The sequence below is a fragment of the Chaetodon trifascialis genome, chromosome 4 (assembly GCF_039877785.1).
Source record: "Chaetodon trifascialis isolate fChaTrf1 chromosome 4, fChaTrf1.hap1, whole genome shotgun sequence".
Taxonomy (NCBI): domain Eukaryota; kingdom Metazoa; phylum Chordata; class Actinopteri; order Chaetodontiformes; family Chaetodontidae; genus Chaetodon; species Chaetodon trifascialis.
This window is the reverse complement of record NC_092059.1, coordinates 446,459-468,720: the sequence shown is the minus strand read 5'-3', so window position 1 is coordinate 468,720 and position 22,262 is coordinate 446,459. Positions and strand designations below refer to the sequence as shown.

The 22,262-nt window shown below is 49.7% G+C and overlaps 2 protein-coding genes across 2 annotated transcripts; one reads left to right on the top strand and one right to left on the bottom strand.

The window, feature by feature from the left end:
• The first annotated feature begins 1,025 nt into the window (after positions 1 to 1,025).
• On the top strand, positions 1,026 to 16,112 carry LOC139330048 (myosin-11). The gene is made up of 6 exons (XM_070960778.1): positions 1,026 to 1,114; positions 2,694 to 3,153; positions 8,590 to 8,686; positions 13,558 to 13,711; positions 13,995 to 14,146; positions 14,333 to 16,112. Coding segments are annotated over exons 1-6 (954 nt in total). The 3' UTR covers positions 14,335 to 16,112.
• A 3,023-nt stretch (positions 16,113 to 19,135) lies between these two features.
• LOC139330046 (uncharacterized) lies at positions 19,136 to 22,206 on the bottom strand. The gene is made up of 4 exons (XM_070960774.1): positions 22,179 to 22,206; positions 21,811 to 22,128; positions 20,743 to 21,033; positions 19,136 to 19,326 (listed from the first exon to the last, which is right to left on the bottom strand). The coding sequence occupies exons 1-4, from the start codon at positions 22,204 to 22,206 to the stop codon at positions 19,136 to 19,138; spliced, it is 828 nt and encodes a 275-aa protein (XP_070816875.1).
• Between the last annotated feature and the right edge of the window lie 56 nt (positions 22,207 to 22,262).

Genomic DNA, 22,262 nt, shown 5'->3' with positions numbered 1-22,262 from the left:
CTCCTGTCCATACTGCTTCCTGATGTCCAGCCTGAATGTGAGTCCAGGTTTCCACTTCTGACCTCACAGCACTTCCTGTGTTAGGACAAAGGAGACGGGGTCAGAGGTCAGCTGGCTACTGACCTTCCAGCCCCAAACATCAGCTCATCAGAGCAGAAGACTTTTTTGTCTATTTAATAGACAGCAACGACGCTGATGAAGAGTTTGTGAGCAGGTTTGAAGTGTTCTCTGGAAAAAGACATCCTATGGACGTCCTCTGGACGGAGCCGTCTCTGGATAGAGCCATCCTCTGGATGGAGCCGTCTTCTGATGGAGACGTCCTCTGGATGGAGCCGTCCCCTGGATGGAGAAGTCTTCTGGACAGAGCCGTCCTCTGATGGAGCCGTCCTCTGGATGGAGATGTCCTCTGGATGGAGAAGTCTTCTGATGGAGCCGTCCTTTGATGGAGACGTCCTCTGATGGAGAAGTCCTCTGGACGGAGCCGTCCTCTGATGGAGCCGTCCTCTGGATGGAGACGTCCTCTGGATGGAGACGTCCTCTGGTTGCGGCGTGTTGTTGAACACGTCTGAAAGTCCTCAGCTGTTCTGTGCGTCCTCAGACGTCCTCAGACGTCCTCAGACTCAGTCTGGACTTTCTGCAACAGTCGGCTGAAGCGCTGATGTCTGAGGTCACATGACTTTGACTTGGCGCCACCTGAAGCTGCTGATGTTGATTCCATCCACCTGTTTTTAAGAGCATCCTGTCCATGAAAACCAGAGCTGGGAAAAAGGACAGTGTGTCGGCACTGACGGACGGCTCAGCTCAGCAGGGACAGAATCAGGTAAAGACGACATCTTCTTCATCTTCTTCATCTTCTTCGCCTCCTCCACCACCACCACCTTTCAATGACCAAGTGAAGAGCAGATCAGTCACACTGAGCGACATCATCTCTGTATGAAGACGACGCCGACAGAACACGACGAAGAGCCAAACACACACTCACCACCGGTAATGTGATGAACATGTGTTAACTACTCTGATCTAAAATGGCCGCCGACAGCCAGGAGCCAAAAGTACAGCCCAACCCAAAGTACAGGAGAATAAAACCAGAGGGCGACGGCGAGCAGCAGACACAGTAACAGACCAAACACACGCTGGCGTCCTGCTGAACGAGGTCACATGACCAGAGCCTTCCAGGTGTTTCCAGCTGTCATGTGAGCGCAGAGAAAAGGTCTGAAGCTTCAGGTTCTGTGATTTACAGTCGAACTGATCCGCTTTCCAGCAGCTGCAGTTTCTTCAGCTCAGCTTTGATTTCAGCAGGTTTCAGGTGAGGCTTGAAGCTCAGGTGGTGAGCTCGCCACGAACCAAGGCCAGGAACCAAGGCCAGGAACCAAGGCCAGGAACCAAGGCCAGGAACCAAGGCCAGGAACCAAGGCCAAATCCACATCATGGCCTGAACTGTCACCCGCATGGAGCTGCTGGACCTGAAAGAGGGACGGTGGACCAATAGCTGTCCAATAAGGACCTGATCAGAGGTCAGAGATGAGACGGGTGGAGACCGACGTGGGGAAACATGGGCGTGGAGCTGAGTAGGCGACAGGAGGTGACAGGAGGCTCAGTCACATGTGGTTTACATTTGTTTCTGACAGATCAGTGTTTTTTCCACCGTGAAGCTCCAGCCTGGAGGGGTGTGTGTGGGGGGGGGGGGGGGGGGGGGAGTGGTCTGGAGGAGGGGGGGCAACCCTAGACCCAGCTTCTGGCGGGAATCACACATGTTTACAGACGTGTTGTTCTGCTGTTTCCAAAGACTGCAGCTCTTAGCCAATCGCAGCTCAAAATGACTGGGGGGGGCGGGGCCAGTGCCAGCTTGTGCCAGCAGCTGGCAGGAGATCAGGAAAGAGTGAGGAAGAGGAGGAATGAAGGCTGAGCTTCTGACTTCATCTCCACTTTCATTTCTCTGAAAATCTGCTGCTGCCAAACTGCACATAGTTTCTGTTCAGAGGTCAAGAGGGGACCAGAGAGGAGGCTGGGAAATACACACACACACACACACACACACACACACACACACACACACACACACACACACACACACACACACAGAAAGAGAGACACACACATTTCACACATAAATGAAACTTTCCACATGCACTGTGTGTGTGTGTCTCTCTATGTGTGTATGTGTGTGTGTGCATGTTTATGTGTGTGTGTGTGTGTGTGTGTGTGTGTGTGTGTGTGTGTGCGTGTTTATGTGTGTGTGTGTGTGCGTGTTTATGTGTGTGTGTGTGTTTATATGTGTGTGTGTGTGTGTGTGTGCGTGTTTGTGTGCGTGTGTGTGTGTTTGTGTGTGTGTGTGTGCGTGTGTGTGTGTTTGTATGTGTGTGTGTGTGTGTGTGAGTGTGTGTGTGTGTGTGTGTGTGCGTGTTTGTGTGCGTGTGTGTGTGTTTGTATGTGTGTGTGTGTGTGTGTGTGTGTGTGTGTGTGTTTGTATGTGTGTGTGTGTGTGTGTGTGTGTGTGTGTGTTTGTATGTGTGTGTGTGTGTGTGTGTGTGTGTGTGTGCTTCCCTCATGCTGTTGTGACCCTCTCTGGGCACCACCATGGAGGAGGAGGAGGAGGCTGAGGTTTGGGAGGTGGGGGTGGAGCGGTGAAGCGGGGGCGTGGCCCCCCCTCTGAGGGAGCCCCTCCCTGTGTTCCTGCCTGTGCCTGCCTGAAGGGAAAGTCCAGCTCACTTCAAGCTGAGAGACTCGCTGAGAGCAGCTGTTCGCTCCACGGCTCGTCTTCATCGTCCTCGCCTCCATCCCCTCGACTTCATCTTCATCTCCATCCTGCTCCTCAGCTGTCCTCTTATGGCTGCCTCCTCCAAGTCCTCCCAGAAGGCGAAGAACGTGGTGATCGCCCTGCTGGCGCTCTGGTCCATCATCTCGCTCATCGTCATCGTGGTGTGGGCGACATCTCCGGACCTGAAGAGCTCGGCCCAGTGCCGCGCCGAGCTGCAGGACGTGACGGAGAAGCTGGAGGGGGCCAAGGTGGTGTGGAACAAGAACAAGGTGGCTCTGGAGGAGCTGGTGGAGGCGACCAGGGAGGAGCAGGCTCGCCAGAGAGCCGAGATCCTGCTGCTGCTGGGACGCCTGAACGCCACCAACGCCACGCTGGAGGAGTGCCGTCAGGAGAACGTGAGTGACCTGAAGGCACCGCCGTCAGTCAGAGGCGAGCGGCGGCCAATCAAAACAGAGTCTGACAGTTCAGTTTAGTGTGAGGATGGAGGCCAGTTCTAGAGTCTGAACGTTTGGTTTCACTTCCTGTTTGCATGTTTCCCTTTCACACACACACACACACGTTCTGAGATCTTGATAATCAGATGAGTTTAAGTTGACCTCATTCATCATTAACATCGACACATATGATCACATGATCATGAAAAATAGACACATTCCTGCCCTGAGGTCAGACTGGCCCGGCGGACCCCGCCAGTCACCCAGTGCATGCTGGGATTGACTGCACACTGTAAAAAGTCACCGTCAGTATCTGATAATGTCTCGATGTGAAGCGCTGATTCATCTGTTTATCGCTTCTGATCGATCGGAGACGTCATTGATCTCTGATTGGTGCGGCTAACAGTGAAGCATCAGATGAAGGTTGAACTGGAAAATCTGCTTTGTGTGGAAAGTCAGGTGAAACCAGACTGACCAATCACGGCTCGTTCAGTTTGGATCGGCGATCCCTCGTACGATCTGAAGGCTGAAATAGATTGGCTTTCAGATCAAATGCCAGAATCCAAACCGAAGCAGCTCCACCCACTAAGACTCTAACAGCCTCCACCTGTCGACGCCACGCCCCGAAGCCACGCCCATAAAGAACAGCGTCAACATGAATCAGAGCGTCCAAACACGACCCACGTGAAGTCTGCTCAGGTTCTGTCTGATTGTCCTCCTCCTCTCTGTCCTCCTCTCTGTCCTCCTCCTCTCTGTCCTCCTCTCTGTCCTCCTCCTCTCTGTCCTCCTCTCTGTCCCCCTCCTCTCTGTCCCCCTCTTCCTCTCTGTCCTTCTCCTCTCTGTCCTCCTCTCTGTCCTCCTCTCTGTTCTCCTCCTCTCTGTCCTCCTCCTCTCTGTCCTCCTCTCTGTCCTCCTCTCTGTTCTCCTCCTCTCTGTCCTCCTCCTCTCTGTCCTCCTCTCTGTCCTCCTCTCTGTTCTCCTCCTCTCTGTTCTCCTCCTCTCTGTCCCCCTCTTCCTCTCTGTCCTCCTCCTCTCTGTCCTCCTCTCTGTCCCCCTCCTCCTCTCTGTCCTCCTCCTCTCTGTCCTCCTGCTCTCTGTCCTCCTCCTCTCTGTCCTCCTGCTCTCTGTCCTCCTCCTCTCTGTCCTCCTGCTCTCTGTCCTCCTCCTCTCTGTCCTCCTCTCTGTCCCCCTCCTCTCTGTCCCCCTCCTCTCTGTCCTCCCTCCATGTTGGCTGTATTTTGCCTCAGGTTCAGTCTCTGACTGTTTAAACTGTGACGCTCCAGCTTCATGTTCTCGGAGTTGTTGGTTGGAAAAAGTGAGTGTTTGCCTTCGTCCTCTCCCTCCTCCTCCTCCTCCTCCTCCTCCTCCTCCTCCTCCTCCTCCTCCTCCTCCTGCGGTGGTTCATCCTGACTCATTCCTCCTGTTCTCCTTCCCTCAGCACTGCTCCACTGCACTCCTCCCTCCCTGCTCCCTTCCTTCTCCCCTCGTCCTGACACAGTTTCGCTCTCTTGCCAGCTGATAGCTGAACTACATTTCCCAGAGTTCAGTGCAAACACTGTGTTCTGATGTGTATTATGAAAACAGGATTCCACAGAAAGCTGCTCACTGAGCTCATGAGCCAAAAGCAGCTCCCGTCTGCGTTCTTATGAAACAAGAACAAACAGTGAACCCGGTCAAAGTCCACACTGAGACCAGGACACTCAGACCGCCTTTCATCTGGCGTCCGCGGTCATCGTCCAGTGTGATGTCAGCAGCTCTTTGGTCGCTTCCTGCTGGTCTGATGTGTCCGAAACAAGAGAGCGTAAACCTGCGAGTTCGTCTGAAAGTAAAATCAAACTGTTGTTTTCAGCAGGAACAATTCATGTGATGCTAATGTGACGCTAAGGCGGCACTAATGTGGTGTTAAGGTGATGTTAAGGTGACAGTAAGGTGGTGTTAAGTTGGTGTTAATGTGATGTAAAGGTGGCATTAAGGTGGTGTAAAGGTCAGTGGCGAACTTAGCCATTTGGGGGCTCCAGGCAAACAGTCATGTGGGGGCCCCTGCATCTACCAGTCTAATGTACCTTATATGTATATTCCATGGACATTGCAGACTCTCATACTGTCTTAAAGCGTGGATGTGTGCAAATAGATTTGAATTTGTCTCAAATGTAGTTTTTCTGGTCTTCTTCAACCCCTGACTAATGCATGTTTCACTGACAAGATAATCTGGACTCTTCAAGTCTGAACAAAGATGTGACCTTTGTTATACAGTGTTAGTAAAGACTTGACAATTGTTATTCCAGGATGAATAAAGATTTATTTAAAAAAAGAATAAAATATGTTGAAAGGCAGGGTTAGGGAAAGGGCCTTGTGGTCAACCTTGTGTCACCTGCAAAGTGAGAATAGCATACAAAACAATTCGATCAGTTATGAGACACATTACGACACAGAGACTGTTAACCTAATATGTCCTTATTGCTTCCGCTGACTCCGCTGCTGCGGTTCCGGTAAAGAAGCTTGACAGCTTTGGCAGCTTTGAGATGAACTGCTGTCTTTGGTCCCTCTTTCTTTTTTTGCGATCCACTTTCGTACGCTCGCTTCATGTCTCTTTCTCTCTTTTACCGTTTGTTTGTTGTTTGGATTTTACGCGCCGTTATCATTTCCGCATAAGCACAGCGCGATCGAGCGCGATATGTAACATGGAATAGTCCATGCAGTGCAGACTGAAGGGGTGCACGGTTGGTAGAAAGACTGTCAAAACATGAGTAATTGATCAAATTAGACATCCCGATGCTACTATTGTGAAGAGGGGGCCCCAAAGGCCTTATATGGGGCCCGGGGCTCCAGGCAAATGCCTGGTTTGCCTAATAGTATGGCCCGCCTCTGGTAAAGGTGATGTTAAGGTGACAGTAAGGTGGTGTTAAGTTGGTGTTAATGTGATGTAAAGGTGGCATTAAGGTGGCAGCATAATGAACACAGAGAAGAATGAGTGTGTTTATGGGGCAGCTAACAGCTGGAGGATCACAGTTTGATTCAGCGTCTTCTTATCAGGACATATTCAGAAAGAACCAAAGTCAGTTTTGTCTCGGTGCCTCCTGACAGCTTCCTGTCTTCAACGTTTCATGATTATTTAACCCCTTCAGGTAAATCATCATCGACTGTGGAGTTCACGCTCTGCACGCAGACGTGATCTGTACTGCTGCCACACTGCTGCATTCCTTCAAAATAAAAGCCTTACACGTGTGTTTTTTAACTGTTTGCACCTGTCACTGATTGAATCCACCTGTCAGACACGACGCAGTGCTGAGCAGCTCACTTCAAGCTGATGCATGCTGGGTAGCTTTTTGTTTAGCTGTCTGATCTTTATCTGTTCTTCCTGTAGAAGGATGATCAGAGTCTCTGTCTTCAGCCCAGAGTTTTGAAGCTGCTCTCAGCTGCGAAACTTGAGAGCCACATGTGGTATTTCCAGGAGCTGTGCGACATTCAGGGAGTGGATTCAGCTTCTGGTTTTGTTGCCTGTGTTTTTCTGTTCTGTGGGTCTCATGTCAGGTTCATCAGCGGGTCAGTTTGGAATGTGTTGTTGTGTCAATTAGCATTTATCTGAATGAAATATTAACAATTAACAAAGCTGTTCATTAATTAGTCTGAATGTGGATGGACAGTCTCCACTGAAACAAGTCCAGACCAGGAAGGATAAGTCCAGATCAGGACAAACAAGTCCAGACCACCTTGGCCCTCAGATGGCCCTCTGTATTCCAGTCCAGTGAGTTTAAAACCGCTGCGGTCTGTGCTGGTCTGAGGTTTGTGTGCAGCTGTCCGGCAGGTATTGAAGCTCCTGGTGATCGGTTCCAGGACAGGAGAAGAGCAGCAGGTCGGACATGTTGACATCCTGTAGGACATGAAACATCACAACCTGATTTACTGGAGACCTCTCCATTAAACAAAGCATGATTTCTTTTACACCTGTAAACAATCACAGCGAGTGTCTCTGTACTTGTGGACACATAGTCTACCTGTCTCTCTACTACTTCAGCCTCTATTCCAGGAGTCCTTGAAGGGGTTTCAGAGGTTTCTGAGTGCAGCGTGAGGCCGTTAAATGGATCTGCAGGCAAATGATCAGCGTGCAGCTTCACCTGCTGCTCTGAAAAACAACTGTCTTAAAGATGAACATAACTGCCCCCAACACACACACACACACACACACACACACACACACACACACACACACACACACACACACACACACACACACACACACACACAGTGACAGTGAGTTCTGAGCTGTATGTAAATGCTGCTTCCTGTGCATCACTTCCTGTCGAGCGGCTGCAGGTGTTCAGGCGGTTTGCTGAGACTTCACAGTGAAATGAAACTTTCAGAGATCACCGTGAATTCAAATCACTGCATTTCTCAAATCAAACACTCAGAAACAACTCACAACCCGAAATTTAACGTCAGTTCGTCTTTTATCGGAAAGAAAAACACTCGTTCGATTGTTGAAATAAATTGTTATTGAAACAACACAAAGAGTCTCACCATCCTTGAAGATGTCCCAGGGGTCCTTGTGGACATGTCTCTCAGTGTGATTCTTTCTGTTTGCCGTCTGGCAGAAGAGGACGACGTCTCCTCCTGATCTCATCAATAATATTCATGATCAATTCAAATGAGGAGCTGTAAACAGTGTTACCCCAGCACATCAGTAGTATTATTACAGTGTACACTGCATGCTGCAGTGGTATGAGCAGTGTCTCAGGGTGAGGACGTTTGTTTGGACTGTCCCTTTAAGTGCAGGACTCTGTTTAGAGCGCTGATCTAACTTTAACCGCTGCGTTCAGTGAGAGGAATGTTTGTAAAAGCTGCTCTCAGCGTCGAGTCCTGCTTTCAATCACCAGCTCAGCTCTGGGAGCGCACAGCCTGGCCTGGCCTGGCCCGGCCCGGCCCGGCCCGGCCTGGCCTGGCCTGGCCCGGCCCGGCCCGGCCCGGCCCGGTCTGGCCTGGCCTCGGTGGTGCTCGGTGTGGCTGCTGGTTGTGGAGCGGTCTCATTTCCTACATGCTGTAACATCCCTGAAGGCACCTCTCGCCTCCTGTCCATGAACATGCTCCAGGATCCTGGAGGAGGCGCATCTAGAGGCTCATGAAGGGGTTGATAAAAATATAAAGTAGTCTACGACTAAAACCTGAGAAGGTTTGACTCCAAGTGACAAACGAGTCCTCCACAAGACCTCTGCAGACATGAGACATGACCGTCCACCTGTACTCCACCTGATACTTTAGCTACCTGAAGCTGAGAGTACTTTTACTGCTGTGCCTGTGAAAACACTCTGCAGCCTGTGGGCTCAGCAGTAAAACCTTTAACCTGAATCCGTCTCTCACTGACATGTTTTTCTCTCCGGGTGTGTTTGTTTTGTGCCGCAGGTCGTCCTGAACGGGAACATCAGCGTCTTGCAGGAGACCGTCGAGCAGCTCCGTCAGGCGGAGGCCAACCTCACCGCCCAGCTCAGCCTGCAGGAAGGTAACGCTCGCTCTGTAGGAAAAACTCCGTCGCTGCCATGAAAGGAGACTTTCTCAGCGAGCCGCCGGCTTATTCTTAGCTGCCTTTTCCCCCCTGTTACCATGACGACCTGTGAGTCACAGTAAACAAACAGTCGATTGGCTGGATAAAGGGAGCGTTTTCTGCTCTGAGGGAGAGAAAGCCTCCTTTAATTATGGCAAAGAATCAAAAACCACAAATATAAAAATGAGGCTCAGTTCTACATTAGAGTTCAAGATTAAAGCAAAAAGTAAAGAAAAAATGAGGAAAAACAGAAGGAAAGATTCAGAAAACAAGGAAAGAAAGAAGACATCAGGAGGAAAGACAGGACAATTTCTGAATAAGATGAAGGCGACAAAAGAAAGAGAGAAACAGGAAATGGAAGGAAAAGAGGAAAGAAATGAGAGGAAGCAGAAAAAGAACAAAGGGAGGAAAACAACACAAGAAAACAGAAAGAAAACAGAAAGATAGAAACTTTCCTGCATTGAGGAGGAAGGAAACAAGGAATGAAGGTAGCAAGGCAAAAAGGGAAGGAAGGTCAGAAGGAAAAAAGGAAAAGGGAAAGACGAAGGAAAGAAAACAGGAAGAAAGAAAATAAGACAAAAGAAGCAATGATGGAGAAATTAACAGAAGAAGAAGAAGAAGAAGAAGAAGAAGAAGAAGAAGAAGAAGGGCAGGAAGTAAGAAGGTTAAAAGAGTTTTTATTTTTCTACATTTATCTGCCAGCTCTGACATTTTTACATGAAAACATATGAAGAGTTTCTAAAATCTGACCTTTTCTGATAAACTGAACTCAGATCAGACGGGTGCAGCTGAAAGTCTGTTAATCAATCAATGCACTGACCACCGATCAGATCAATCAATCAATCAGCTTTGACCTCAGTGAAAGACAATCGAATGAGATCAGAGACATGAGGACGACAGTCACAGGGGACGCTTTACTGCACGCAGTACTTCTACTCTAATACGACCCAGTAATGTTGAAGTAAAAACAGAAAATTAGAAAGTAAAGCAGAGTACGAGTATGTGCAGGTGAGTAAACCCTCTGAACTGCAGTAACTGTCAGACACACGCAGTACATCACAAAGTACTGCAGTAAAGTCAGGTACTTCACACATGTCACGTTTTAAACTCCTGAACCTCAGGATGACGAAGGTGCAGCATCATTGCTGCTCCTCCTCACCTGGTGTCTGGGAGTGGACCTGTTCAGTTGTTCAGGTGTGAGGAGGAGGAGGAGGAGGAGGAGGAGGAGGAGGAGGAGGAGGAGGAGGAGGAGGAGGAGGAGGTGAGAAAGGATGTGAGGTTATTTGACCTGCTTTCAACAAAAATCTAGATTTTTTTAGCATCAAGTGTAATGTTTTGTCTCTTTAAAAATGAACGTAAAGATCATTTTTATGGCCGAACGTGAGGCGAAACGAGGCGTCTGCCGCGAGCGACGAAGAGTGAAAACAGGAAGCGCAGCCTGATGGAGAAACGCTGGAATGACGCCGACTTCCTGCTCTGAACAGTCAGAGGAAAGTGATGAATTCCTGTCTGAGGCAGATATGAGAGACGCATTGTGTTCAGCTGATAATCATCAGTGAGTCACCTCTGTTACTGCAGCACGAGTACAAATACTGCGCTGTGGAAGTACTGCGGTCCTGCATTCAGGTCTGAGGTACTCATCATGCACTGTGACCATGGATTATGGATTTGTTATTGGGATGTTACTCTTGATCAGTGCTTGGCGTCATGGTGGACGTGATGTCTCTTTCATTAAATTTGACACGCGCTGACCAATAGGAGCTCAGAGCTCTTCACCTGTAGTCAAGGTGAGCTGACAGAGGGACGATGCTGCTGAGGGACAGACAGCCAGGATCAAACACGCCGCCTCAGACGCCATGTTTGTTTACATTCCTGTTCCAGGAAGTCAGTCAGCTCCTCTTTCCTGATGACATCACACAGGATGTGAAAGACGGAGAGCTGTGATTGGTCAGGGACCCATGCGTCTCTCGCCATGCCAGCGAGTCGGGTGTCTCTACTCGGAGCTGGTCCCGGCGGACGCGTTCTGATCTCACTGAGGCTGAATCTGATCCAGAATCTGCTCACAAACAGAAAACAGAGAGCTGGCAGCTGGAGCCATTCCTGACATAACGAGCGCAGATAAGACGGGACGTTCCTGAGAGACTGACACGACGCAGAGCTGGTCCCAGGACGCCTGAGTTACTGTTGCTATGTGGGACAACTTTTAGTCGACAGCGTCTTTGGAAAAGTTCAGTCTTCACCTTTGTCTGCTGATGGCGCCTCGCTCGCTCAGGTGTCCTCACTTGATAACAGGTGTCATGGAAATGTCGTGGGCTCATGGGTACTAGTATCTACAGCTGTGGGTGGAGCTCAGCCCGGTCCAACGTCCTCACCCAACGACAGCGGGACACTTTCTACATGCATATGTTTAATGGCCACACCAGTGAAGTCACTGCTGATTGGCCAACAGGCTGGTCCTGGCCCCTCCCTCGGCAGCACCCCACGGACAGACACTGACAGACAGTCGTTCAGACATGGACAGACATGGACAGACATGGACAGACACAGACAGACGGTCGTTCAGACATGGACAGACATGGACAGACACTGACAGACGGACGTCCAGACATGGACAGACATGGACAGACACTGACAGACGGACGTCCAGACATGGACAGACACAGACAGACGGTCGTTCAGACATGGACAGACATGGACAGACACTGACAGATGGTCGTTCAGACATGGACAGACACAGACAGACGGCCATTCAGACATGGACAGACATGGACAGACACTGTCAGACGGTCGTTCAGACATGGACAGACATGGACAGATGGTCGTTCAGACATGGACAGACATGGACAGACACTGACAGACGGTCGTTCAGACATGGACAGACACAGACAGACGGCCATTCAGACATGGACAGACATGGACAGACATGGACAGACATGGACAGATGGTCGTTCAGACATGGACAGACATGGACAGACGGACGTTCAGACATGGACAGACATGGACAGACATGGACAGACATGGACAGACGGACGTTCAGACATGGACAGACATGGACAGACATGGACAGACGGTCGTTCAGACATGGACAGACATGGACAGACATGGACAGACGGTCGTTCAGACATGGACAGACATGGACAGACATGGACAGACATGGACAGACATGGACAGACGGTCATTCAGACATGGACAGACATGGACAGACATGGACAGACACTGACACACGGTCGTTCAGACATGGACAGACATGGACAGACACTGACAGACGGACGTTCAGACATGGACAGACATGGACAGACGGACGTTCAGACATGGACAGACATGGACAGACGGACGTTCAGACATGGACAGACATGGACAGACATGGACAGACATGGACAGACATGGACAGACGGTCGTTCAGACATGGACAGACATGGACAGACATGGACAGACATGGACAGACGGTCGTTCAGACATGGACAGACATGGACAGACATGGACAGACATGGACAGACGGTCATTCAGACATGGACAGACATGGACAGACATGGACAGACACTGACAGACGGTCGTTCAGACATGGACAGACATGGACAGACACTGACAGACGGATGTTCAGACATGGACAGACATGGACAGACATGGACAGACGGTCGTTCAGACATGGACAGACATGGACAGACATGGACAGACACTGACAGACGGTCGTTCAGACATGGACAGACATGGACAGACATGGACAGACGGACGTTCAGACATGGACAGACATGGACAGACATGGACAGACATGGACAGACGGACGTTCAGACATGGACAGACATGGACAGACATGGACAGATGGTCATTCAGACATGGACAGACACAGACAGACGGCCATTCAGACATGGACAGACATGGACAGACATGGACAGACATGGACAGACATGGACAGATGGTCGTTCAGACATGGACAGACATGGACAGACATGGACAGACATGGACAGACGGACGTTCAGACATGGACAGACATGGACAGACATGGACAGATGGTCGTTCAGACATGGACAGACATGGACAGACATGGACAGATGGTCGTTCAGACATGGACAGACATGGACAGACATGGACAGACATGGACAGACATGGACAGACATGGACAGACATGGACAGACGGACGTCCAGACACGGATGTGCAGAGGAGGCCGTCTCCATCTTTGCATCGTGGTTTTGGTGAACTGCCTTCAGTTTTGTGTTTTCATAACGAAGCTGATGTACGGAAGCTGAGAGGGGCCAGGCTTGAAGCCATTTGTCATCTGGAGATCGTGAGTTATCATGAGTGAGACAACGCAGCTTGTTTTCTGGTGACACTGTGTAAATTCCTCTCGTTGTTGACATAACGAGGTCATTTCTGACAACCATCATAGCGGCTGAGGTAAAGGTGTGATCAGCCTGCGGCGGCGCGGCGACCCGCAGGCTGATCACACCTGCTGACTGCGAGCCAAACGTTCACGTTTAAGGCACAGCTGATCCAGCAGGACGTCAAAACGGGCCGCAGCCACGTTAAAAAGACACCTTAGATCAGGCGTGTCCAAACTATGCCACAAAGGACCGTGTGGCTGCAGGTTTTTCCTCCAACCAATCAAGAGCACCCAGTCTGACCAATCAGCTGTCTGAAGACTGAGATCAGCTGATGAAATGAGTCCAGTCTGGTGTGCTGCTGCTCGGTTGGAAAGAAAACCTTCAGCCACTCGGCCCTTTGTGGAACAGTTTGGACGTGCCTGCCTTAGATACAGCCAAGCGGGGGGGTCGGGGTCGTTCCAGATGGAAAGACGACGGCGTCTCAGCAGGTTGTCTGTTTGTATCTTCAGAGCACATCGAGGCCCTGCAGCAGAACCTGACCCAGAACATCCACCAGACCACGTCCTGCTACAGCCTGAAGGCTGCAGCCGAGAGCCAGATGCTGGCCGCCCAGAGTCAGACCAAAGCCTGCGAGTCCGGACAGCAGTACCTGCAGAGACAGCTGTGAGTGAGGACGTCTCACACAGACAGACAGATGTCTTACGACCCACTGACTTTAATCTGTTTAACACAGAAGAATGACGGCGTCATGACAGTGTGTTTAAAAAACATGTGAGAGCGTGGAGCCGCTGGCCTCGGCCCGCCGCGGCGTCTGCAGCCACTGCGGCCTCTGAGCAGCTCGTGATGTCACACGTGTTTAAAGACGTTTATTAAAAAGTCAAATGAGGACAGAAGTTTTCTCACGTCAGTCTGTTCACTGATGGACTTCATGTCTGTGTCTTTACAGTCAGAAGTGTAAGGACGTGGACTCTGAGGCTCGGCAGCAGACGCAGATGCCCGACGCCTCCTCCAGAGTCTCGCCCACGGGTGCCGCCTCGTCGCTCACTGGCGTTCCTGCGCTGATGCTGCTCGTCTGCGGCGCTCTGCATCTGCTAACCTGTGAGTGTCCTCGCAGTGACCATCAGCGTCTCCTGGTCACACAGAGACTCCATCATAACAGGACAACACAAAACTACACTAGAAATAAGACAGAGACGTGATGTCAGCAGAAGGTTTGATGATGTCAGCGGTCAGGGGTGGGGCTTCATCACTAACAGTCTAAAGTGCGCGTCGTTGTGTTTTCAGGAGGGCGGCGAGGCGTCAACCTGTCGCGCCACGGCGAGCCCTGTGGTCCAGGACGGGGGCGGAGCCCGGACGGACTGAACGACTGCTGTACAAAACAGATCGCCATGGAGACGCTGACGTGTCACGCTGTCGTATGATGAATGATTGGACACAAATTTTGCTTTGAGACCTCGACTGACTGATTTGAAACTGCTTTGACTTTTAGCTTCGTCACCTCAGATATTCAGCTTTTAGAGCCGCTTCGCTTCCAGACCGCCGTCGCGCCAAAGTCCGCGTACACAGACTCAAACTTACTGCAGAGACAAAATTCATCGATGTCCCTGTCCACAAAGGCTCCGCGCTGCATTCAGGGACATCAGATGATGAGAGAATCAGCTGCTGAACAGAGAAACAAATTGACCTCCTCACCAAACGTCGTCTTCATAAAGAGTTTCTGTTGGAGCAGCAGCTCGTGAACATTTCCACTGATCTGCAGCTCCAACTGCGAGCGTCTATAGACGTCAGAGAAACAGTGAAAATCGTCCTCAGGCCCAAAGTGACGTCTTCAGGTGATTCACAACATCGTCCCATAATCGCCAAAATACCATCAGGCCGCCTTTTCTTAAGAAACGAGTCGGCTGTTTTCAGTGCAGGAAGCTGAGCGGAGCTGGACACTGGTCGCAGACAGGAAGTCCAAACCGGAGCTGCTGGCCCGCGGACGGACTGTCCGTCACTGCAGGGACATTCGATTATCCTGATGATTCAATTCACCACGATCAGCGAGTGTTTATTCATCGTGATACGTAATCAAACTTCCAATCCAGAGGCTCAGTTTAGTCACGACAGAAAAGCAGATGACCAGCGATCGTTTGATTATCAGCGCAGCTGCCGACAGAATATCAGCTGTCACTTCATTTTCGTTGTGATTTTCTGGTTTTCGTCGACTTTCAGGAGCGCGAGAGCGTTGCGTTCACTGACTCTGGTAATTACTGCTTCAATCAGCTGAGAGTAAAGCTCAGGTCGTCAGCTGTCAGGTCGTCATGGTTGCTGAGCAGGTTTGTTCACTGCAGCTCTTCAGACATCATTCAACGCCATCAGCGGATCAGGCCATTGACCAATGAGAAGCTGTCCTGACTGAGCTGACCTCTGAGTGGACGGAGAGCCGAGGGCGCCGACGAGGCCTCGCCACGCCGCCGTCGTTTGAACAGCTTTGACGTTCCTGAACGCTCTCTGAGCTCGTCGTCAATCATGATCAATAATAATATTAGAAAGTAAAAAGTGCTCTCAGCTGATGAATCATCTGTAACATGATGTGAACTGATGGATTCTATCTCTGCAGGAAGTGACCGATTAAACCAATCAGTCCATCTCAGAACTCATTTCTAAAAGACGAGCAGGGACACGTTTACACCTGACGCTTAAATCTGGTCTGAGCCTGGACCTGGACCGCTGTCACTGTGAGGACCGCAGGGCATCCCAGCATGCACTGCACTCAGCAGCGCCCTCTGGAGTCTGAGCAGAGACGAACAAGGGCAAGAACCAACAGCTGATATTTATTGATTTTCCTCACACATATTTTCTAATCAGGCTTCCCCATCGGTCAAAGAAAGAACAGCTGATCCCGAGTCAGGTGTGAACGACTTCTGTCTGTCGACGTTTTCACTGTTTCTTCCTGTTCGACAACAAACTGACAGCTCGAAGCAGACCAACGACTTCTAGAAGCTTCTACCTAATTTAGAGGGCGGGGGGGGGGGGGGGGGGGTTGTCATGACAATAATAAACCTGAAGAGTTTCGACCATGTTTTCTTCGTCCTGATTTACCAAAAGCTCCAACTTTACTCTACAGATACAAGACTCAAGAGGAAATGTACTTTTATTATCACACACAGGTTGCACACTGCACGCACACGCCATTTTCTCCGTCCTTAACCCGTCCTGGTCGTCCTCGTCTGCGGCAGACCAGGAGCACCATCCGACCGGCGCCCGGGACCAGTTCCTTCAGTCCCCATTGGTCAGGTGGTCTTCTTGCATGTTTTTAGTGGGTTTTTTATGGAGGAAACACCAGGTGAACACAGGGAGAACATGCAAACTCCAGGCACACACACACACACACACACACACACACACACACACACACACACACACACACACACACACACACACACACTTATGCCTCATGTTCTTTCGCAGTGTTCATGTCTTCAGTTTTGATCTACAATGTGGATCAGAAATAAAAGTGACTGTGTGTTCAAGCATGGAGTCCGACCGTCAGGACGACATTTTCAAACAGCTGTTTGAAGCGTTCAAAGCCACCGCTGACAGTCAGAGGAAAGACGTTAAATCTGCAGCACAGCGGAGAAAAACTGTCGTATGCTGTACGAACTTCTGAAAAGTGAGCGTATTTAACGGTGAACTGCTGATTCTTACAAACACTACAAATGGTGGATTTGAACGTAGTTCGGAGCACTGAACACTTTCCACGTAACACAACAGTATTTTCGTTAAAAATACAGTCAAGTGTCACCAAACCGCCACCACTTTACATTTAGAGCAAAACACGAAATATCAATGCGAGGGTTTCAAAAGCCTCTAGGAGCGAAGTTTCATGTTTAGCTGCCACAGCGGACTCCAGTACTGAGGACGACATTAGCGTTAGCAAAGCATTAGCTAGCAAACAAGCTAGAATTAGCAGCTAAACAGTGTTAGCCGCCGTTCTGATTACTGTTGGCTTGGTAGCAGCGGTGCAGGTAATTAATCAGCTATTAGCTGTGCAGCAGCTGCACGCTGTCAGTTTTTCGAATGAACACACACGATGAATCGGTGAGAGCGTACCGGCTCGGCGGGTCCACGGCTGCCGTCGTTTAAAGGAACCATCTGGTCAGAAGGTGAGGATTTAACTTCAGCGGACATTTCAAAATAAATGCTTGTTGTCCGCAGCCACTTTCAACTGGATTCAACAGTTCCGACGTGTAAATACGCAGAACTTAAAGTCTGTGTGTGAAACTTTAAGGTTTCCTGGAATCAAAATGTTTGCAGTTTATGCGCTCATCAGGCGGACACGTGACCACAGGTAACGCCACGCCACCTACAGATTCTGTGTGTGATGAAAATGTGTTTAAAATGACTTCCGGTGAGTTTATTGTGAAATGAAGCAATGAACTCTTTTGGTTGCTTGTCCTGCTGAACTGTAACCGACCTTTTTCATTTAATTTTATTTATTTAATATCTTTCAAACAAACGACAATCGTTGACGGCTGACACCGGAAATCACAAGGTAAACCAGGAAGTCACGTGGTAAACCAGGAAGTCACGTGGTAAACCAGGAAGTCATGTATGGAGAACGTGACTTCTTTGTTTTGAAGCATGTCTATCAAATCTATCATTTCTGTAATTCCAGTCTGAATCGTGCAACAACATTATTATTGTTATTATTGAAGACCAGAGTCTTCATCACTCAAATCAAAATTCTCCACATATTTCTTCTTGATGAATGTTTTCTATACACCCTGCTTTTATTTGGACATTGTTTGAATGACAAATGTAAAAGTTTAAAAGCCTCTTTCAAATTGAAGATTTGTGTGAAGCCACTGGCTTTATGTCCTGAATGCAGCGTCACATCGCCTCCAGCACTCTCAGCCACTTCTTCAAACTTGATTTATTCATTGTTTTTCTAAAAGACTTTTCAAGTGTTTTTGTCATAAATGCTTAATCTGATATTTTCATTCACTCTTGAAGACATTTACTGTTGTATGAACTGACTGATTTGAACTGGACTGAATGTGTGCTGGTTGTCTGCTTAGGCTGAGCTGAACCAACAGTCCAGGGTCAGCGCAGCTCCGCTGATGTCACACAGGAGAATTTTCCCATGATTCCATGTGTGTTCAGTCTCAACTGTGTGTTTGTGTGCTACAGCAGGACGGACAGACAGACAGAGACACAGAGACACAGACAGAGACACAGAGAGACAGACAGGCAGACAGACAGAGACACAGACAGAGACACAGAGAGACAGAGACACAGAGAGACAGACAGAGACACAGAGAGACAGACAGGCAGACAGACAGAGACACAGAGAGACAGACAGGCAGACAGACAGAGACACAGACAGAGACACAGAGAGACAGAGACACAGAGAGACAGACAGAGACACAGAGAGACAGACAGGCAGACAGACAGAGACACAGACAGAGACACAGACAGAGACACAGAGAGACAGACAGAGACACAGAGAGACAGACAGGCAGACAGACAGAGACACAGACAGAGACACAGAGAGACAGAGACACAGAGAGACAGACAGAGACCAGAGAGACAGACAGAGACACAGAGAGACAGACAGGCAGACAGACAGAGACACAGACAGAGACACAGACAGACAGAGACACAGACAGAGACACAGAGAGACAGACAGGCAGACAGACAGAGACACAGACAGAGACACAGACAGACAGAGACACAGACAGAGACACAGACAGAGACACAGACAGACAGAGACACAGAGAGACAGACAGAGACACAGACAGAGACACAGACAGAGAGACAGACAGGCAGACAGACAGAGACACAGACAGACAGACAGACAGACAGACAGACAGACAGACAGACAGACAGACAGACAGACAGACAGACAGACAGACAGACACAGAGAGACAGACGGACGTCTTGATCCACTAGATGAAAATAAGACATGTCCTTCGTTGGGATCGTTAATGGGTACATTTCTGCTGTTTTAATGGAACAGATTGAAGCTCAGTCAGCTTCGCTGTCATCGTACGCGTCCACAGGCCTGTTGATTCCTCAGCGGTCTCATCCACCTGCACAGGTTTATGCCGGCCTGGTCTCACTCTGGACCTCGCCGCAGGTCTCGTCGGACGTCGGGCCACTGTTTGTCAGACGGAGGGTGACCGTCGGTCCGTCTTCACCAGCGAACGTCCAGCTGCCGTCTCCGAAAACCGCCAGCTGATCGTCGTCCACGGAGACTTTACAGTCGACCGGAGAAGAGACTCGACTGGCATCTGCAGACGAATGAGTTCAAAGGTCAGAGAACCAAAGAACAAATCACAGACTGACACTGAAGGCAACGTCCAAGAGCTTCAAAGATCTGAGAGCCACTCAGATCATTGATCAGCGGGCGAGAGATCATTGATCAGCGGGTGAGAGAGCATTGATCAGCGGGTTAGAGAGAGCACTGATCAGTGGGTGAGAGCATTGATCAGCGGGTGAGAGAGCATTGATCAGCGGGTGAGAGAGCATTGATCAGTGGGTGAGAGAGCATTGATCAGCGGGTGAGAGAGCATTGATCACATCTTTTGTCTTTCACGGCTGTTGGTAAGTTTTGTTTTATTAACATATTTCGGGCTGGGCGGCACGGTAGCGCAGCAGGTAGTGCATGTGCCTCACAGCAAGAAGGTTCGATTCCCGGGTCGGGCCTTTCTGTGTGAAGTTTGCATGTTCTTCCTGTGCATGCGTGGCTTCCACAGACCAGAAACATGCTCATTAGGTTAACTGAATGGTTGTTTGTGTATATGTGTTGCCCTGCTGTACCCCGCCTCCGCTGACAGCTGAGATAGGCTCCAGCCCCCCGCAACCCCCATAGAAAATGAATGGATGGGTTTCAGACTGTTGGACAAAATAAGATGTCTGAATATGTGTGAGAAATTATAACGGACATTTTTCACTGTTTTCTGACAGTTATAGATTCATCAGTGGAATAATCATCAGGTCAGAGCTGAAAATAGTTCTTCTTCATTTATTTCAGTTGTGTTCGCAGTTCTTTTGCTCCCTGTTAAGGTCCCTGTCACTCAACACTTCCTGCAAGGATTTTTCACATTAAAAGCCTACCAGGAAAGGGCGGGGCTCTGCCTTTCAGACAGCTGCTGCAGCTTTAGTTTGGGGCGTTTCCTAAATGTGTAGCTTTGCCACTGGGTCATATTTGAGTTTGCCATCTGTTTTATTGCTGGACTGTTTGTGTCCGTGTGTTGGACTTTGGCTTGAACTGAACTGACCTGATCTGGACTGATCTGGACTGATCTGGACTGATCTGGCCAGTGAACAGTTTGATCTCTGTGTGATTTGTGCTCTTTGCTTAACAAACATACAGATCAACAAACAGATCGGGTGAAGATCTGTGAAGGCTTCAGGAATTCAGACAGATTGTGGTTCTTGCATGATATCCAATCAGAGCTCGTGGTGCTGCCGTGTGGACTGCACCTCGCTTCCTGTTCGGACACGCTGATGAATAAATGAATAGACCATTTGTTCAAATATTCATCAGTAAAGAACAGGAAGTGGTTTTGTGTGATTGACGTTTTCTTTCTCAGCTTCACCCAAACTCCATACAGACACTCCAGACAGGTGTTCAAAAAGTCTGTACCCTGTACTCTGTGATTGGCTATGAATGTGACCCAGGATGAACCTGATTGGTTCCTTACCGACAACAAACAGCAGGTTGTGGTTGCTGGGCTCCGAGCGGATGTGGAGGTGTTTGTGTGGATCGTATCTGCAGGTCATGTTGACAGGAAGCAGCACGGTGGATTCCTCCCAGATGCTGAGCTGCTTGCCGGTCAGGTTTCTTCTGCAGGGCCCCTCAGCGACGTGGATCTCGTCTCTGTAGAAGTGACAGGTGGAGACGGAGCGGAGGGGTGGAGAACAGGTGACCTCTACACTGTCATCAGGTGAGAGGAAGCGACGGCTGACGGACAGACCAGGACTGGGACTGCTGCCTGAGGGAGAGACCGCCGACAGACAGATCAGCACAGGACAAAGACCTGACGCTCAAAGATGAGAGGCGTGCGTCTCTTTCCTGTCCTCAGAATGACCACACCCCCTTTTGGCTGTAAAAGTGCGGGCCGCCAAACGGAGCGATGGACCGAGCCAGCAAACACGTCTGCGTTGAAAAAAAAGCTGAAATGAAGTCTAAACCTCGATGTCATCAGGAGGTTGAAATACAGCCGAAATGAAAGCTGAGCCGGAAACTTCTAGCGTCAGCTCTTCTATGAAGATCAACGTCTTTGTGCCACTTTCTGAAGCGACCTGACGGACAGAGAAGATGTGAGATCAGATCTGTGACGTTCTGGGAAACGGTCATAACAACCTGCTCAGCTGACTGAAGGCTGGACCTCTCCACAACATATGACTCACTAATGATGTTTGAAATATAACTTCTATTCTCTTTTAATGTTTCTTCAGGCTCCTGTTCTATCAAGTCAGATAAGTCTCAGTCTGGGCAAACTGTGTTCATTTGACTGTATTAGGCGTGCAAATACAGCAAAACCGCGGCTGGTTCATGTTCAGTTTTTGCTCCACCAACTGTCATCATCTGAGAGCTCAAGCTAACAGGAACCCCTTCTGTGGTTCCTCTTCGGGCTCCACGCTTAACTTTCAAAGAACAAAAGTTCAAACATCAAAGTGGCAGAAAGGAAAAACAGGTTATAGAATAAAACAGACAGGAATAACTGAGCGTCAATTGTCCTTTAACACGTGGAAACTGTCCCTCTCACCCCGGACGGTCACAGCCGAGACGTCACTGGACACGGAGGTGTACTGCTGGAGGTGATAGTCACACTTGAAGAAGATCTTGCTGCCCACCGGCCGTCTTCCCAGCAGCTCCTGAGAGGTCAGCTGGAAGTCGCAGAGGTAGTCTGTCGCTGTCATCAGTCTGAATGGGATCCGAGACCTTTCTCTGAACAGGCGACAGTCTCCTCCCCTGTAGTCGATCGGCACAGTGCAGGTGAGCGTCACCGTCTCTCCATCGTTAATCTCACGGCGGCTCACGATGATCGAGGGTTTGTCTGCAGAGAGAGGACATGTCAGGACACCTGCAGAGAGAGGACATGTCAGGACATCGACATGGAGAGGACGCACTCACCACTCCAGAGTGACCTGGCAGCAGCCATGCTCCCTGTCAACCAATCAGAGACAAACAGGAAGTCAGCATTTTGTTCTTCACCTT

Coding starts and splice junctions, on each gene's coding strand:
- LOC139330048 (XM_070960778.1), top strand. CDS start 1,026: ATGGCCGCCGACAGCCAGGAGCCAAAAGTACAGCCCAACCCAAAGTAC. Junction 1,115..2,693: donor GACGGCGAGCAGCAGACACA/GTAACAGACCAA, acceptor GCCTGCCTGAAG/GGAAAGTCCAGCTCACTTCA. Junction 3,154..8,589: donor AGGAGTGCCGTCAGGAGAAC/GTGAGTGACCTG, acceptor TTTGTGCCGCAG/GTCGTCCTGAACGGGAACAT.
- LOC139330046 (XM_070960774.1), bottom strand. CDS start 22,206: ATGGCTGCTGCCAGGTCACTCTGGAGTG. Junction 22,129..22,178: donor TGCCAGGTCACTCTGGAGTG/GTGAGTGCGTCC, acceptor CTCTCTCTGCAG/GTGTCCTGACATGTCCTCTC. Junction 19,327..20,742: donor CAACCTGCTGTTTGTTGTCG/GTAAGGAACCAA, acceptor ATTCGTCTGCAG/ATGCCAGTCGAGTCTCTTCT.